Source organism: Pelecanus crispus, chromosome 8 (genome assembly GCF_030463565.1).
Source record: "Pelecanus crispus isolate bPelCri1 chromosome 8, bPelCri1.pri, whole genome shotgun sequence".
Lineage (NCBI taxonomy): Eukaryota > Metazoa > Chordata > Aves > Pelecaniformes > Pelecanidae > Pelecanus > Pelecanus crispus.
The window spans coordinates 10,508,123-10,525,099 of NC_134650.1; the positions used below are offsets into that span (position 1 = coordinate 10,508,123).

The 16,977-nt window shown below is 46.5% G+C and overlaps 1 protein-coding gene across 3 annotated transcripts; it reads left to right on the forward strand.

Moving 5' to 3' along the window:
* The first annotated feature begins 394 nt into the window (after positions 1-394).
* Positions 395-16,668, forward strand: FAF2 (Fas associated factor family member 2). 3 transcript variants are annotated; one of them, XM_075714915.1, is made up of 11 exons: positions 395-469; positions 8,189-8,257; positions 8,702-8,836; positions 9,547-9,623; positions 10,787-10,925; positions 12,251-12,336; positions 12,417-12,508; positions 13,968-14,145; positions 15,083-15,254; positions 15,478-15,621; positions 16,101-16,668. In XM_075714915.1, exons 1-11 carry the CDS (start codon positions 407-409, stop codon positions 16,281-16,283), a joined length of 1,338 nt encoding a protein of 445 aa, XP_075571030.1. In that variant the 5' UTR covers positions 395-406; the 3' UTR covers positions 16,284-16,668. The 3 variants fall into 3 exon arrangements, with proteins under 3 accessions (XP_075571030.1, XP_075571032.1, XP_075571031.1); XM_075714916.1 differs by lacking the exon at positions 395-469 and adding an exon at positions 768-935; XM_075714917.1 differs by lacking the exons at positions 10,787-10,925; positions 12,251-12,336.
* The last annotated feature ends 309 nt before the right edge of the window (positions 16,669-16,977 follow it).

The window sequence follows — 16,977 nt, forward strand, 5'->3', positions numbered from 1 at the left end:
GCCCGACCCCGCTGCCAAGGGGCTCCGGCCCACGTCCCCCCCTCGAGCTCCAGGCCCCCCACTCGCGGGACCCGCTCCCACAGCCAAAGGCAGCCGCCCCCCGGCCAGCTCCAGAAACGTCCGAACGGCTTTCGGCACACTTCGGAACTGTTCGTGCGCCCATCGGGAACACCCGAGAGCAGCGAGCCCCGTTCATGAGATTCGGGCATTTCCGGATAAGTCTGAGAGCACTTCGGCTTTCTCCGGAACGCGGCCGAACGTTTCCGGTTGCGGCCGATAAACGGCCATTGGCTTAGTAGCGGCGCCTCGCGCGCGCGCGCGCCCGCCCTGGAGCCGGGGCGGAAGTGCGGGTGGGAGGCGTCAGTTCCGGAGAGTGACGGAGCGGCGGGTCAGAGGCGGCAGCAAAATGGCGGCGCCTGAGGAGCGGGAGCTGACGGCGGAGCAGACGGAGAAGCTGCTGCAGTTCCAGGTGCCGCGGCGGGGGGAGGGGCCGTGCCGGCCGGCGGGAGCGGAGGAGGCGGCGCGCGGGCACGGAACGGGCTGGGCTGGGCCCGCCCCGCCGGCCCTGGAGTCCTGCCGGCCTGCGCCGGCCCGCGGGGTACGGGTCTCACGGAGAGCCGGGGCAGGCCTCGCCTGGAGCGGGCCCGGCGGTGCGGAGGTGCCGGGCCGGAGTGGAGGGCGAGAGGAGAGAGTCCCGTGGTCCCGATCCTGGCGGGGGCAAGGGTGCTCCCCACGGGGGCGAGTGAAGCTCCTGCGTGGGGCTTGGGGTCCCCGGGCTTCGGGCTCTCCCGGGCTGGGGCCTCGCTAAGGGGCCGGCCGGTGCTATGCGTGCCCCGAGTGCTTCATTAGGAATGGTGTTCTGTCATCGCTAATTGGGGAGGCAGGAAGTGACTGCTGAATTAAACCCATTACCTCCGTACGGGAAAAACTCCTCGGTAAGTCCCGGCCATTTTAATTAGGTAGTCTGAAAAACTCCCTTTCTTGTTGTTAGCGATGAATGGGAGAATCTTTCCTGGCGTCTTGAGAGTGTTAGCCACTTGGTTTCTACGGAATGTGGTTTCTCAGAAAATTGTTTCTAACCCTCACTGTTTGGTAATGCCTACTGGAGGGAGGCCACTGGGGATTGTAATGATCTAATCTTGCTGTCTGCTGCATAACATGGGCTGGGTTGCTTAACCTTTGGTTTGCCAGGACCTTAGGGCTGTGCAGCAGTTGAATAATTAAAAAAAAAAAAATCTGCAGGTGTGGCTTATTGGGGAGAAAATAGTGGTGTGGAGTTAAAATACTTAGGACTGCTCAGTGAGATGTAATTAAACATGCTGGCCAGTGAAAATTATCTTCAGGTGTCTTGGGTTCCTGAATTGCGGGGCATCATGTGATGTTCCTTGGATTGTGGAGCTCTTTTACAGAGAGGATATTTACTTTCAAGAGTGTTTTGTCTGATTTTGTTGCTTCGTATTCATTTTTTTAAGACTGTGCTTTGTGTTTTTTGGTGTAAGTGTAGAATTATAAGGCTTAAAGGGACTTCAGAGGTGCCCTGCCTTCCATAGCTGAGATAGGTGCAGGTGTTCATCATCGTTACAGACAGGTATTTGCCAAGCCTTTACCTCTGAGCCGGGGGATTCAACAACCTCCTGAAGTAACTAATGTACTGCAGTGTTTCTCTGTGACTATAGCTACGAGGAAACTTTTTTTACAGATATCCCCTCTAAATCTTTACTGCAAATTAAGCTGGTTGGGCAGCCTTAACTTACAGACAAAGGAAGCAGAGAAATGTTAATTGCTTTCCCAATGCTACCGTTTCCCTGGTAAGTATATGAAGTTTAAGCCATTGCCTTGTGCTGCATGTATATATGTAGAAAAGCTGTCCTGCAGCTCCCATTCTCTTGCTGTGAGGTATTGTAGTACTTACTAATCTGCTGAATTTGGACAGATAGGACCAGCTGCATTCATCAGTGTCCCTGTTGCTATTTTCAAAACCCTGTGGGCAGCTGTGAAACTAAAGAATCCTGTTTCCTAATGCTACCTGGTGTTGCCACGGACAGCAGGCTGGGGGCTGGAGGGGAAGGAGAAGGAGTCGGAAGGAGGGACTCAGGTTTTAGTCCAGCTTCCTGTGGAGCACTGGTGTGAAGTGAAGGGAAATGCTCCTTAGACTATAAAGGGGAGAAGTTTTTCGGTTAAAGACAGCTACTGTCCAGAGCCTGATGTGAAAGCTGTAGTCCAGAAGGCTTCAATACCAGGATCCTCTCATTCTTCTGTCCCCTGGGGTATATGGGACTAGCTTTTCACCAGGGCTGGGCTAGTGACAGACTTCACTGGTGAGTCCTTCTGCTTTGGTACTTCACACCTGGCTGAAAGGGGCTCAGGTGTGCAGTCCTGCTTGTTTCTTTGAAATGAGATAGAGTAAATCAGTCCACCTGGAAAAGATTTTTTTCTTGTTTCCTTTAGCTGGACTCTGTTAAATAGCATTTGCTGTTTGGAGAGGATGGCTAATTCTCACTAAAATAATTCATATGTTACTATTGCTGCAAAACACTGCTACAGTTAGCTTGTAGGCCTTCCGGGCATTCCCACTGTCTTTGCAGGGAATGCTTACATGTTTTCAAAGATAACTTTACACTTTTGTTGTGATGCACATCGTAAAGTAATTTGTACAGTATTCTGTGGTGGCAGAGCATTGTACTTCCACAGAAGATGGCATTCTACTGCAATGTGAATAAAGCAGGAGAGTGGACTAGGAAAGAAGGGAGAGGGGATAACAAAAATGAGGTAAGCAATAGCAGAAGGCTCTCAGTAATGTTACAGTTAAATGGAGAGCCAGAAGGAAAGCATTGAGCAAGAGCTGTAGACTGCCATTCACCCAGCAAACAGTTGTTCTGGGTGAAGATGCTGTTGCCCTACACTGTTTATCCTACTTCTGCTGGAAATTGCTCCTTCCAAGGTAGAGAGGTGAATGCCTGCTGTCCTGTTTGTGGCCCAAGCAGTCAGGGTTACAATTTAAATACATGCTTTGCATTAATTCCGCTGATGTTTGCTTGATGTGTTTTGGTAGTGCTCATATAAACAGCTCTGCTGGTAGAATGGTGAAAGTAGCAGCTCTCTTCCTACTGACAGGGCTGGAATATGACCAATTGTCTGCCACCCTGCTATGGCAGGTTAATGGAGTAAAAAAAAAAGTACCAATATGGAGACATAATTGGGATAACCTCAAAATAAAAGCAACAAAGCACTCTTGCACACTTTCAGCCTCACATTTACTGCTGAAGCATTGGCTAATGTAAAGGAATAAAAGCATCCAAATTTTTCATCTGTCAGGACTTGGCTGTCTAGGCATCTGTAGGGAGAAACTTGATGTGAACAGCTTAAGAAAGCTGTGGAGATACAGTTCCATTTGGGAGATGGAAGAAACAGCAGAGCCGCTTTTGTAGGATCTTGTTATTGATCTGTGCCCATTACACTTGGGCTGATGTCTAATGTTATAATATGCTAATGTAAAGTAATGGAGTGTTATTCGCAAAGGAAAAAGTTAGCACTTGTGATACCACTTCTAACTTCAACTGGGGAAAACAAAATGCTCAGGACTGAAAACATCTCTAAATTAGAGAGCAAGGAGGAAATGAGAAACTCCAGGCATCTTTCCTACTCAGTGTACTGCGTATCAATCAAAACCCTCACAAAGGCACTTGCTGTAATATGCAAAGAGAAAGTCTCTTGGTAAAGGCTTTTTTGCTGCTTGAAGTCAGATGTTCTTTACCCTTGGAAACATAACTCTATGGAATTTGGCAGTGGGTTGGGAATTAAGAGCAGTGCCAGTTACAGTCTTGTGGATTTGCATCTCTTACGCTGTGTTTGAATGTACGAGCATATCTGCAGAGGGAACAGTTCCGTAAGTCTGGTTTACAACCTTTGTCCACTCGGGTGTATTCCTTCTGCCTTTGAAGCGTGGAATTGCACTTTCCACTACTTCAGTATTGAGAAGATTTTAGCATTCTAAGCAGTCTCAAAGGTGAGAGATGCAAATAATTATATCCAGCAGCAGCTTCAGTATGTTTCAGGATAGCACTCTGCTTTGAGTGGTGTTTGAGAAGGCAGTGTTGAACTTTCCTGGCATTTGTGGTGCTTAATATTTTGTTTTCTAAATATTATCTGCTGTCTTGAGCTTTGCTTTACATTTCTTTGAAGGTTTGAGGGTGCTAGTTTAGTGGGATGAACTTTAACTACAGGGGGCCTTATCTTTTTATTACTTACTATGTCTGTGTAAGAGGTATGCTCTTTGAGGGAGCTAATGAGAAACTACAGTGAGTAGGAAACCAGCAGTGACTGACTTGAAGATACTGTTTGTTCTCTTAGCCTTAACAGTACTAAGAACATGCTCATTTGTCTGGCATGTGAATAAAACCAGTTTGCAGCTAGCCAGGAGATTCACCAGAAACTCTATAACTAGTGCAGTGGAAATGATGTGTTGTTTCAAGTTTCTAATCCGTTTCTCTGACTAAAGTGAAGCAGTGGCTGTAGAAGGTACTGAGAGAACAGTGTAAGTGGTCATTGGGAGTGATAATGAACAGTATCGGTGTTCACCAGCGAGTGTTGTCTAAACTGACAGTTGAACTGTCTTCCTGCAGTTCCTTACACTGAGTGCGAGTCGTTCTGAACCCGTATGTGTCTTCCAGAATATCGTGGAACTGTAGTGTGTCTGTCGTATAGAGCATGTCAAAGTAACATTCAAAAAGGTGATCAGTTTTAAAAGCTGCCTTTACACATTTCTTTTTCCTGGACTGTTTAATTGTGTAGCTTCATTGATCAGAAGAGTGGCAGAAGTGCTAGGCATGGTGCTGCTGGGGTGGTTTTGTCACTTTGGTTTTGTGTTGAGAGCAACTGTATTAAGATGCTAAGGAAAAAAACATAGATTCACCTCCATGGAGAAGCGCTGTTGTAGAAGACCGAGATCCGACCAACAGTGTGCCCATTGCTGTAACAGTGGTCCAGAAGGGGTGAAGTTAGCTGGCCTGTAGTCTGTGAAGCTCAGTAGGTCTTGCAAATGCTGCAGTGATTCAGTGCTCGTTGAATCTTTGATGACAGTTCTGTGTGGCTGTTACTTTGGTGCTGCTTTCTGACCTAAAACTGCTAAACCGTTTTGCATAATTTAAAAAGGAGGGAATGTTCAATCATGGAGCCCTGTTATTAGTGCTGAGTGATAATCCAGACACTTAGAGACAAAAGTGTGAATGAGTTTCTGAATCTTGTAAATTTTGCAAACACCAGCAGAATTTCTGGGGTGTTAAGGAATGGTGATTAGAGGACTTTCAAGACTTTGAAATACACACAATGCGACTCCATTGTAAGAGCAAATAATTGAGTAAATTGCAGGTGCCTTTTAAGATGTCCTTCTAAAAGGACAATGAAGTGCCTTCTGTAGGAGTTTGGGGTAAAAAAAAAATCAGAATACAAAACCTAAATTTTACTCAGTGAAGCACATCTTTAAAGATAGTTAAACTAAAACACTAAATCATGAAGCTGAGCGATAAACGAAGGTATTCTGGCAGCAACAGTTCATTGAGCTTCATTGCTTCTATAAAATCCACTTGTAGTGCTCCCTTGCAAGGCTTGTTGCAAACTTGCTTTTTTAATAAATATTTATACACCACTGGGCAGTTACTTGAAGTGCTTTTTTCTGAGTGACTGCAATCACATAGTTAATGTCAGCAAGCTTTGAACAGTCTGGTTCTGTACAGCAGAATGAAACAATGATTTTTGCCCAGTAGATTGTGGAAAAGGTAGAGATCTCTGGAGACTTCATGAGAAAGAAGCCAAGAAATGCTCAAAAGTTTGAACTGAGCCCAGAGATTGAATAGGGCATTTGTCTGCAGTGTGGCTCTGGTGGAAATAGCATGTGGAATGTATGAATGGGGGCAGGGAAGGGAGTAGATGCACCATCCTTCTCCGGTAAAAAAAACAGTTCAGTGCATTCTTAAATGATCAGCTTGTCAAGACTGCCTCAGGGGCTTTTTAAATGAAGCAAGAAATGGGGGAGATGACGAGCAAAATTAAATAGGATTGCTAACAATGGATTGGATCACAAAGTGTAACAGAAACCGTGCACAAGGATTTATATCAAGTCACTGCTCTGTGCTTGCAATCATCATAGGCTGCCTCCTGCAGAAAAGCTGTGCTCTGCTGTATGACAGACACAGGGAGTAAAAGTTCCCTGCTCTTTGCCAAACTCCTGTGTGGCTGAGATCATCTCAGGTGCTGCAGAGAAGAGTGCGTGGAACCGGCAGGCAGAGGACAGGCAAGGCTCTTGTGAAGAATCATATAATAGTTTGGGTTGGAAGGGACCTTTAGAGGTCATGTAGCCCAACCCCCCTGCAATGAGCAGGGACAGTTTTAACCAGACCAGGGTGCTCAGAGCCCTGTCCAACCTGACCTTGAATGTTTCCAGGGATGGGGCATCTACAGCATCTCTGGGCAACCCATTCCAGTGTTTCACCACCCTCATTGTAAAAAAATTTCTTCCTTATATATAGTCTAAATCTAGCCTCTTTTAGTTTGAAACCATTACCCCTGGTCCTATTGCAACAGGCCCTGTTAAAAAGTCTGTCCTCATCTTTCTTGTAAGCCCCCTTTAAGTACTGAAAGGCTGCAATAAGGTCTCCCTGGAGCCTTCTCTTCTCCAGGCTGAACAGCCCCGACTCTCCCAGCCTTTCCTCACAGCAGAGGTGTTCCAGCCCTCTGATCATTTTTGTGGCCCTCCTCTGGACCCGCCCCAACAGGTCCAGTTCAGCTCGCCCAGCCTCTTGGGTCAGCAGGCTCCACCTGTCACAGCGTGTAGCAGTCCAGAGGGAAAGCAGCCTGTTTCACTTCTCAGCTCAGTCCCTGAGCCTTGGAGGGGGCTGCACCCCCTGTAGTGTTACCCCAGCTGGCCCGGGAAGTGTCTGGAGAGAAATCCACCAGTGAGAACATGAAACATTAAGAATCTGTGGAGTTCTCTTGTCAAGAATGACCTTGTTGGAGAAACTGTTGTATTTCAACAGTCTCCTTATATCACCAGCATATTTTTATGTTGAATTTGTTACACTGCTTGTGACAATGATTGTCATTGCTTCTTCCATCTTGTATCCTAGCTAAATAGTTGTTTCTGATGGTATAATGTTTTCTTGGCTTTCTGTAGCCCAGTTATTTTAAAATTTAAAATTTTAAAATAACAGTAGTTTCCTTCAAAAGTGCCAGCATTGTTAATGGTGTCACCTGTAATGATCTTTCATTGACTGATTCAAAGGATTTTTAAAAGGGTGGCAGCAGCACACTTGTAGATTTATGCTTTCCTGTGAAAGTGCGTGCTTCGGCTCTGTGATGATAGGTGCGGTGTACAACCCTGAAATGTCTGTTCAAACACCTTGCAGCGAGCGGTGTGGGGAGGGATGTGTTTCTGTGGCACAGTGTCAGGGATGTTCACTTGAGCAAATATTTGTCTCTATTCAAGAGGTGTTGACATGGCTTCCTGTAATAACAAATACTGTTGTTTGATCTTTTGTGCAGAAGTTCTGATTGGCATGGGGTTAAAATACACCTCCCTAAACACTGATGTGAGAGCCCAGTGCCCTTGAGGTCTGCTGGTGTGTTTGGACTATGTTTTCTGTTTCATGTCCTGTCTGTGTTGGGCTGGATTTTTTTTTATTATTTTTTACTATAGAATCCCCTGTGATGCTGGAAAACTCTACATTCATTAATGCCTGGCTTGTTTTGGTTTTAGTCTCTGTTTATGCTTGCAGTGAGTGAAGTAATAGTCACCTTGGGTTCTCAGAAATGCTTTGCCTGTCTTTTTAAGTTGATGCTTTGAGGTGACATTTGAGGGCATCAGCCTGGCATATCCTTCCAGAGTGAAAGTTGCAGGCAATATTATGTTAGGCTTTTGACCAGGCTGAGTGCAGTTGTAGTAAGAGACTTTGGGCACTGTTGAGAATTGGCTAATGCTGGAAGAGTGCAAAAGCCTGTTTGAGGCCTCCTGTGTGTTTACAGATTTGGGTTGGCTCCAGTTGCTCTGCTCTTAAACTGAGAGCAGAGCACCTTAAAAAAAAAGAGTATTGTAGTAATGTGTTATGGTAACTCCTGTCTGTGCTCACATGTTGCAAAGAACAGTAAAAATACAGCACTTCCCTGGCACTCATCTGCTTTTATTCTCCTCGTTTAGGACTTGACTGGCATAGAGTCCATGGACCAATGTCGTCACACACTGGAGCAGCACAACTGGAACATAGAGGTACCACTGCAAATAAGATCTGTAGCAGTTTCCAAGTACCTGGATTAAACAGTACTCTGCAGGGAGGGGGGTGCCTGACCAGTAAGATTTAATCTGTCAACCCCTGAATTTACACTAGTTCTTTATAACAGTATCTTGATATATCTGGAGAGCTGGTTTCAGAAGTACACAGCAGAGTTGTTACGGCTGTGAACAATCACTTGACTGGCACATCATGTAACTTCCCGTAGTGTGTGTGTGCAGGCTGCCATGGAGAAGGCTTTCCATACAGAAAAGGGTATTGGTGGTTATGGTTTGTAATGAGTTGTGCTTATCCAGTGCTCTGGGGCTGTGGACAAATAATACCTACTGTTAGTGTCCAAAATGTAAAAAAAAAAAAAAAAAATATATTTTCTGCCATTCTTAAATGTCTGAAACCTCCCTTTGCTCTTTCTTGTGTCAAAGGCAGCTGTACAGGACCGACTGAATGAGCAAGAGGGTGTCCCAAGTGTCTTTAATCCTCCTCCATCGCGGCCATTGCAGGTCAATACAGCTGACCACAGGATCTACAGCTATGTTGTCTCAAGGCCACAGCCAAGGGCAAGTTATCTTACAGTGTATTTTGTCCTGCTTCTTGGGTGACTGAACAACAGAACTTGCAAGCAGGGAAAGGAATTGTTTTCTTTGTATGCTGTTATCTCCTTTCTAAATGTTTTATCTTCTGAAAACAAAATGTAGAGCTATTTTTCAGCCTCTGTTAACTGCTGTGGATATTTTTTCCACGGTGTGATTCACAGTATGAGACTACCTTGTTTGTCATAGAATGTCTTGCTGTGGCATAGTAAAGCTTTTTGATCAGTTCAGTTGAACAAAGGACTGTCCCCTCCTTTTGGCAGAGTGATAATATTTTTTTCTTTTTGGAGCTCACCAAAATGTGTATTAACTTGAATACAGTATCAATTACTTGCATTAATGTTTCACAAACAAATTTGCACGAGCACTTGTAAGACTCATTGCTGTTAATCCCTTTGTACAGTTAAGAAAATTAGCAAAGAGCAAAAGCATTGCTGCTTGAATAGTTGGTGGTGCCAGTTTCCAGATGTGTCATGTTGAATTCTGAATGAACCATGTTAGTCGCTTAAATTTGATTTGATGTGGCCAAAGCCATGAAATACTGCTGAGCTTTTCTGCAGTGGTTAGAGCACTGATACTCCCACGTGTGCCTGTGTGCTTGATGCTGGTGGACACTTTGCTTTAGCAGGCCTGTTCCTGCAGTGGAGACTGTTCTAATTCTTTGTTTTCAATTGCAGGGCCTGTTAGGATGGGGTTACTACTTCATAATGCTTCCATTCCGATTCACCTATTACACATTACTTGATATATTTAGGTAAGTACTTTTTTGTGCTGACTCATGTATTGACTGCATGAGGCACATGCTAGCTTAGATTTGGCTGTACCTCTGTCACTTGGATCTTTAAGTCTAATGGCAGACTTTCCATTTATTTGCTCAACTGGCTTTATCTGTAGCCTTGTAAAGTTTCTACATGGTTTAGTAAGAAATAAATCTTATTGCAGAGATGAGCCTCTTGCAGTTCTGTAAATGAAATATTTAATTGGAGTTCTAACTCAATGAGGCTTTACAGTTTTGAGTGCTATGCAAAGGCGATGCAAAACGGTGTCAAACTGTTCAGTATTTTTAGACAAATAACTTGATCAGCATCATGTCCTGTTGGGCTGAGCTGCAGGTTAACCTGCCCTAATCCCTGTATGTTACTTGGGAAAACCCAAACTGTAAACACCTCTGCTTTTTCCCCTTTGGTGTCTGTTGCTTCTTCTCCCTTTACTGCCCTGAAGGGCTAGTTCATCTTGCCTCCTTACAGCATTGATAGAGAGAAAAGGGAATGTTGAAAGGTGGTAAATATCCAGCAGCCCTGCCATCTGCATCATTTTGGCAGTTTCCACTGTTGTATTACTTTTTTTCCCATTAAAGACTTTTCCAAAGTTCAGTGTAACTTCTGCGCATCAATAGAACTAAACAACGTTGGTATCTGCCTTGCAGTTAAGCTTTTTCAGCCTCAGAGGAATGACTGTTTCTTCCATCTTCATTGGACTCCTGGTGTAATGTTCTCTTTCTGCAGCTTTTTGCACTCTGGAATTGTTAGTCTTGGAATGGCAGAAATGCAGTTTTCAAAGTTATCTGGACAAAACTGTGTGGCTTTTAACAGCCTGTCTTTGACTAAATTCCTCAAACCTCATACTGTTGGTGTGGCTTATGCCTGATGCTTCAGAGGAAGTCAAAACTGTTAATCACACAGAATTCAGATACTTGCTGATGCCTGGCATGAGATAATATTTGACTGAGGGGGGGGTCTGTAGTAATGGTATCAGTTTGGAGCAGGTGGCAGTTTAGGTTGTGATTATAAATGTTCAAGGGTCTCAGCTGTGACTTTTTTCTTCCTTATGAATACTGGTGACTGTCTGTGGAAAAGAAAACCTGTTCTTCAGAAAGTCAGTAAGCTGAATTTCCAGTGTCCTTTGCTTCCTTCCTAGGTTTGCTCTGCGTTTTATACGCCCTGATCCTCGTAGTCGGGTCACTGACCCAGTGGGTGACATTCTTTCATTTATTCATATGTTTGAGGAAAAATATGGGAGGATACACCCTGTCTTCTACCAGGGAACTTACAGTCAGGTCAGTGTCACATATTGGTGCATAGATCCTGGGGAGATGGAGAGTGGGGATTTTGCCAGACAGTATCAGGGCCTACATGGCAAAAATCACTTTTCATCTAAAAGCCCAGTGTTTGTCCCCAAACTCTCTAACAGGGTAATGGAGAGCTAGTGAACCAAGTATATTGGAAAACCAGTGTCTGCCAGGCTTGATGATGTGCCAAGCCTTCAAAGTTGGAAAGCAAAGCTGCTCTGACTGTTCCTCGACCGTCTGTATAGCTCTGTAGCCAACAGCTATTCTTTGTAATCCTGCCTTTGTTTTTATAAACTGATGTGGTGTGCCAGAGTCTGTCCTTCTGTTCACCAAATTGTGATTGACTGACTGGGCTTGTATTATAATGCAACTCCAGAACTTGGTGCAGGACCTCAAAATTGAGAGAGGGAGTCCCTGAAGAATTTATGGGAGGTGAGAGTTCCATATGTTAGATCTGAGCTGATGGTACCCTCTGTAAAAGAGGGACGTCCCGATGGGTACTGCCTCTTCTGTACCTTCTCTCAGCCTAGCCAAGGGAAAGGCCTCCTGCAGTGCATCCCAGCAGACAGTTGGATCAGCACTGCTCCCCGAGTGCCGGAGAAGAATGTGGAGTCTGTATCTGCTCCACACCGCACAGCGATGGAGCTTGCCACCTCCGCAGTTTTTCTAGGCCCCTCTGTCTTGCCTGGAATCCAAACTTAAATAACCACAGAATGGTTAGGCTACCAAAACTCAGTGCCAGTAAAACAGGGAGCCTATTGTGCGCTTATCCTGTGGTCTTGTTAAGAAATGCTCTTGGGTGGGTGGAATCCAGAGACTGCAGAGGCAAAAAGGGGTTTTTTTTGTTTGGTTTTTGTTTTGTTGGGGCCTGCAGCATTCTTGAGTTATCTTTTCTTGGTAGTGTTTTCATTTGATGTGGTCTGAAGACTGTGTCCTGTACAGGCTAGAGTGGAAAGCTCAGCCTTGGCTGCTGTGAGTCTGAGGGATGGAGGGCTCTTCACTGCCAGCTGAGCCTGGCAGGGCGGTGGGGGGTATCAATCTGTGCAGTTGCCTACCTGGCTTTGCTCAGAGTTCAGCGTTCTCCAAAGCCACATCCTAAAAGGAGTGTGAAAGAACACCATTGTAGCCCCCTTAAATGAGGGTTTAGTCAGAAGGTCTGACAGGTTCATCCTCCACTGCCACTTCATTAAAACCATGCTAGTGGCAGAGTAATGGCCCAGGTAAATGTTGCTGAGCTGTGTCACACAAGTCTTGTGCTGCTTTCCCCTTGCCTAGAGACCCTGTAACTTTACCTCCTCTGCTCTTATGCCAAGGCACTGAATGATGCCAAGCGGGAGCTGCGCTTTCTGTTGGTTTATCTTCATGGAGATGACCACCAAGACACAGATGAATTCTGCCGGTAGGTAGGAGAGTTTTCCAAATAGTTATCTTTGCACTTTAAATGCAGCTTCATTCACACGGTCTCTTCTCATCCCCTAGCAATACACTGTGCGTACCTGAGGTGATCACCCTCATCAACACTAGAATGCTCTTCTGGGCTTGCTCAACCAATAAACCAGAGGGATACAGAGGTGAGTGTGTCCCTCCTGGGCTTTACCTATCTCCTCCTGTCTCTGGGACAAGCCAAATGCTCTGACAAATCTACGTGTGTGAAATGCGCTGTTGGTTTTTGTGCAAGCAGACAAGAGATTTCAGGTTTGCATGGGGAAATAAGTGTTGGTCTCCATGTGATATCTCAGAGGGCCTGTTTGGATGCCAGGGAAATACCTTCTGCTCTTCACCTCCGCTGTTCCATAGGTTTCTGGACAGTCCTAGTTGTGTGCTCTTTGCTGCGGGCATTCAAGCTGCTTTCAGTGCCTTGTTAATGGGAGTTGGGTGTGTGCTGAGTGCTGAGGATTAAACTGAGTGCAGAAACAAGTATCTTAACTAGCTGTGCCCTTAACACTGGCTCATATTATGCCCGAGGCCAGGAGTGACTTGTTAGGTGCATTCTTTCCCTTTCCGAGACAGTCATCTTTATTCCACACCCAGTCTCTCTGTCTCTTGAAAGTCCACAGTGAGGTCCTTTTAAGTACTGTCTATCCAGAACTGTTGATACCTGGCCTGCCAGCAGTTTAGTAGGGTTTTACTGCAGACAGAGCCTTTTCCCAGAGTTCTGTTCATGCCTTCTGTGTCACTTCTGACCCTTCCTGTTTCATGGCAGGAGAGGTCAGGAGTTCTGGTACTAAATCTGGGTCATTCTTGGCTTCATAGTTCAGCTACCAGCTATCAACACATTGAAAGAATGGCTTTCTAAGGAGACATTCGTTTACTTATTGCTGTTTCATTGCTGCAATGCTTTGGAGTCACAGCCTAGACAGCAGAGCCGGAAGGGATTGTGGCCTTTCATTTAGTCCATGGGGTGTTCTGATTTAGTTTGGAGGGCTCCACTGGTAATGATGACTCCAAGTTGTGTGATGTGCTGTGCGTGTTTTAAGGAGGAGATGGTCAGCAGCCATAGGTGAACAGTAACATAAAAGCCCCTCATCTGCTCTGTTCCCTGCCTTGAGACAGAGCCTGCCTCTGGCAGAAACAACCTAATTTTCTTCAGAAATGTCCAGGATGCACACTCTGCCATCTTTCCCATGACAGTATCTTCCAGAGTCTAGCCATCCTTACTCATCTTAGCAAGTGTTTCCCTGTGCTTGACCTGTGTTTCTCTTCCTGCAGTTTACCCAGGGCTTTTTGTCCCATTCTGAATGGACCTGCAGAGCAATTTACTTCTTTCCTGCTTGAATTAAAGAACTTTTTTGGTTACTTGAAAACTTGTCTTTTCCCCGCAGTCTCTATGCTCCAAGCCACTTCCTCCCTTTGCTAATTTATAGGCTTTAGTTTGACAAAATGGAGCCTGAGGCCTTTTCTGCCTTGGAAGAGATAGTGCCTGTGGAAGCTACTTTCCTAGGCCCTTGGTGATGGAAAGCATTTGTGCTGTACCCCTTGCTGACCATTCTGGATGGGGGAGTTATGGTGATGTTTGTGCCTGTTTCCCAGTCTCTCAGGCTCTGCGAGAGAACACATACCCATTCCTGGCCGTGATTATGCTGAAGGATCGCAGAATGACGGTAGTTGGGCGGCTAGAAGGCCTCATCCAGGCTGATGACCTCATTAATCAACTGATGTTCATCATGGATGCCAACCAGACGTACCTGGTGTCCGAACGTCTGGAAAGGTATGATGGGACCTGAGCTCCAGGAATGCAGACCTTGTGGAGGCAGGCTCTGCTCTGCCCCCTTCCTCTCTCCAGACACCATACGTAGGCAGGTAGCTCAGCGTCTCCCGTTCTGTAACACAGCACATGGGCTCTCCTCTTCCCAGTGGGATCATTGGTCCATAAATTCAGGCCACCCTGTAGCCAGGGAGCTGGGTGTGTTGCCCATGAAAGCCCACTACTGAAAGGTGGGTGTGAGTGCTCTACTGTGTTGCACAGTTGGAGTACATCCTTAGCGTGTTGGAGCTTTGCAGGTAAAGCTTGGACAAGAGCCAGCAGGAGCCAAGTGGGAGCAAAGGCATTGCAGGCAGGAGGAGAGCGGGTGTCTGCAGCCAGTCGGTGAGCCGGTGCTGCTACCTGGGCTGGCTGTCCTGAATTCTGACTGTGTTTCTGGTAGTGCCTCGCAGAGCTCCAGTCCGTGATAACTTTGTAGGGATTTGCAGGCTATGTCCGAAGTAGGATGCTACCTTCTGGTCTTCTGTCTGCCCCTCCTCTGCCCCATGGTCTCTGTGGGGGACCCAGTAACACATTTTGATGCCTCTGGTTTCTGAAATATGCAAGGAATTACCTGAAGGAGATAAAACTGTGAAGAGTCTCAAGTATGAGGCAGAAATCCTGGGCACTGCTTGTGTGCTGTCTGTCCGCTCTGTCAAGCTGCAGTGGGCAAGAAGTCTTCTGTGTTCAGTTCATTTCCACTCAACCTAGGGAAACAGTTTGTGTACTAGGGACTGTGGAGACTCAGCTTGCCTTTTAGGAGCTCGTGGTACTCTAAGGTATTGCCCGATGCGTGTGCTTCTACAAGTTTGAGGCTGTACCCGCACCCTTAGTCTGCCATCAGCCTGCCATACCTTCGCTTTAGGGCCTGCTAGCCCTGACTGCTCCCTGCTCACATTTGCAGGGAAGAGAGGAACCAAACCCAAGTTCTGAGGCAGCAGCAGGACGAGGCGTATCTGGCATCCTTGCGTGCGGACCAGGAAAAGGAGCGCAAGAAGAAGGAGGAACGGGAGAGGAAGAAGAAGAAGGAGGAGGAAGTGCAGCAGCAAAAACTGGCAGAGGAGAGGCGGCGACAGGTGAGAGCGAACTGACTGCTGAAGAGGCTGCTGTGCCCTGTCGGATGCTCACATTGTGTAGAAGCATTGCCTGCAGCAGGGCTTTCTTGTCAGATTGGAGCTGCTTGTCTTGCTTGGGGCTTGAGTGTTCTCCAAGCTTCCTGGAGCAGCTGTGCTGCAAGGGACAAGCATAAAGGTCAGTTCAGTGCATGCCCATTGCTCCTGCTCCCTCCTTACTTTGCAGACGCTGCAGGAGGAGAAGGAGCGGAAGTCCGAATGCCTTCCTCCCGAACCACATCCCGATGACCCAGAGAGTGTTAAGATCGTTTTCAAGCTGCCTAATGATTCCAGAGTGGAGCGGCGATTCCACTTCACACAGTCATTGACGGTGAGTGTGGGGCAGAGCTGATGGGCTTCCCAGAGTAAAAGAGGGTCAAGAGATTCTCCAGGTGGCTTAGCAAAGCTTTGGTTCCATTGGACTTTGCCAAATGGTGACCTTTGCTGAGAGCCTTAGCAGGCAGAGTTGTTTCTGGGTAAGGAGGGTGTCTTGGGGTCTGGTCCCACCAGCTTAGAAGAGGGAGATTAGAGGGAAAAAAAATAGAAGAAACTCTTTCTTTTCCTGAAAAGCTGAGACTCCTGTTGCTCTCTATTAAATAAGAGTGTAGGAAGAGCCAGAAACAGAGTCTGGACTCCCCAGGTAGTCTGTGACAAGTCCAGTTTCACGCATACTAAGAAAATGGCTGTCTCATGTCTACAATGCAGTGATGGTGCAAATTTGGTAGCCTTCCCCCTGTGAGATGCCAGGGATGCAGTCTGGCTGTGCCATTGCTCCCCCAGCTGGCAGTTATTTCTGTGCTTCTTTCCCAGGTGATCCATGACTTCTTGTTCTCCTTGAAAGAAAGCCCTGAAAAGTTCCAGATTGAGGCCAACTTCCCTCGCCGCGTCCTGCCCTGCCTTCCTACAGAGGAGTGGCCCAACCCGCCCACGCTGCAGGAGGCCGGACTGAGCCACACGGAAGTCCTCTTTGTGCAGGACCTCACGGACGATTGACACTTTTCCAGAAGACACAAAATGGAAAGAGAAATTCATTATTATTATTATAATACAATATTTTTTTTAAAAGACTGCGTACAAACGAGGGATCAGAGACCACATCGCCTGTGCCAGCTGTGCTGTGTGTGTGCACTGGCGAGAGGAAGTGTGTGCACGTCCTCACACACCCATGTACACAGCCATCCCCTACGCTTGGAGGGCAGAGAGGGAGGGGAGCTGGTGTTGCCCCTCCGCCCTCCCTGGGGAGGAACAGGAATGGCAGCTCTCAGTAATTATTGCTTTTATTGATGACAATAATAATAAAACCCCAACAACCTGACGTCTTGTGAAGATTTGATACTCTGCTGCTCCTGACAGCCAGAAGACCGGGTGCCTGAATGTGCTGGGAGTGGGGTGGGAGGGAAGGGCTGGACAGATTCTCTTCAGCTTCCCTCTGTGTATAAATATCTTTCTTTTAATATTTCTCTTGCTTTGTAATGACCAAAGGAGAATGGGGTTGACTATAGTATTAACTTTTTGATAAAGAGCTGCTTCGATTCTTACCTGTGTGGGGTCTTGCCCAGGGTTCTTAGCCTGCGTAGTGTAATAAACTCTGCCTCTAGCATGTCTGTGCCGATGCTTTCTGCCTGTGCCCCCTGCCACAACCAAGCACCGGGGAGGGGGTTCCAGCTGCTGTGGCTCTACAGTAAGT

Excerpts from the sequence above, each read along its gene's own strand:
- FAF2 (XM_075714915.1), top strand. The coding sequence starts at position 407 with ATGGCGGCGCCTGAGGAGCGGGAGCTGACGGCGGAGCAGACGGAGAAG. Across the intron at positions 12,509-13,967 it reads TAAACCAGAGGGATACAGAG|TCTCTCAGGCTCTGCGAGAG; the intron begins GTGAGTGTGTCC and ends CCTGTTTCCCAG. Across the intron at positions 14,146-15,082 it reads GTGTCCGAACGTCTGGAAAG|GGAAGAGAGGAACCAAACCC; the intron begins GTATGATGGGAC and ends TCACATTTGCAG.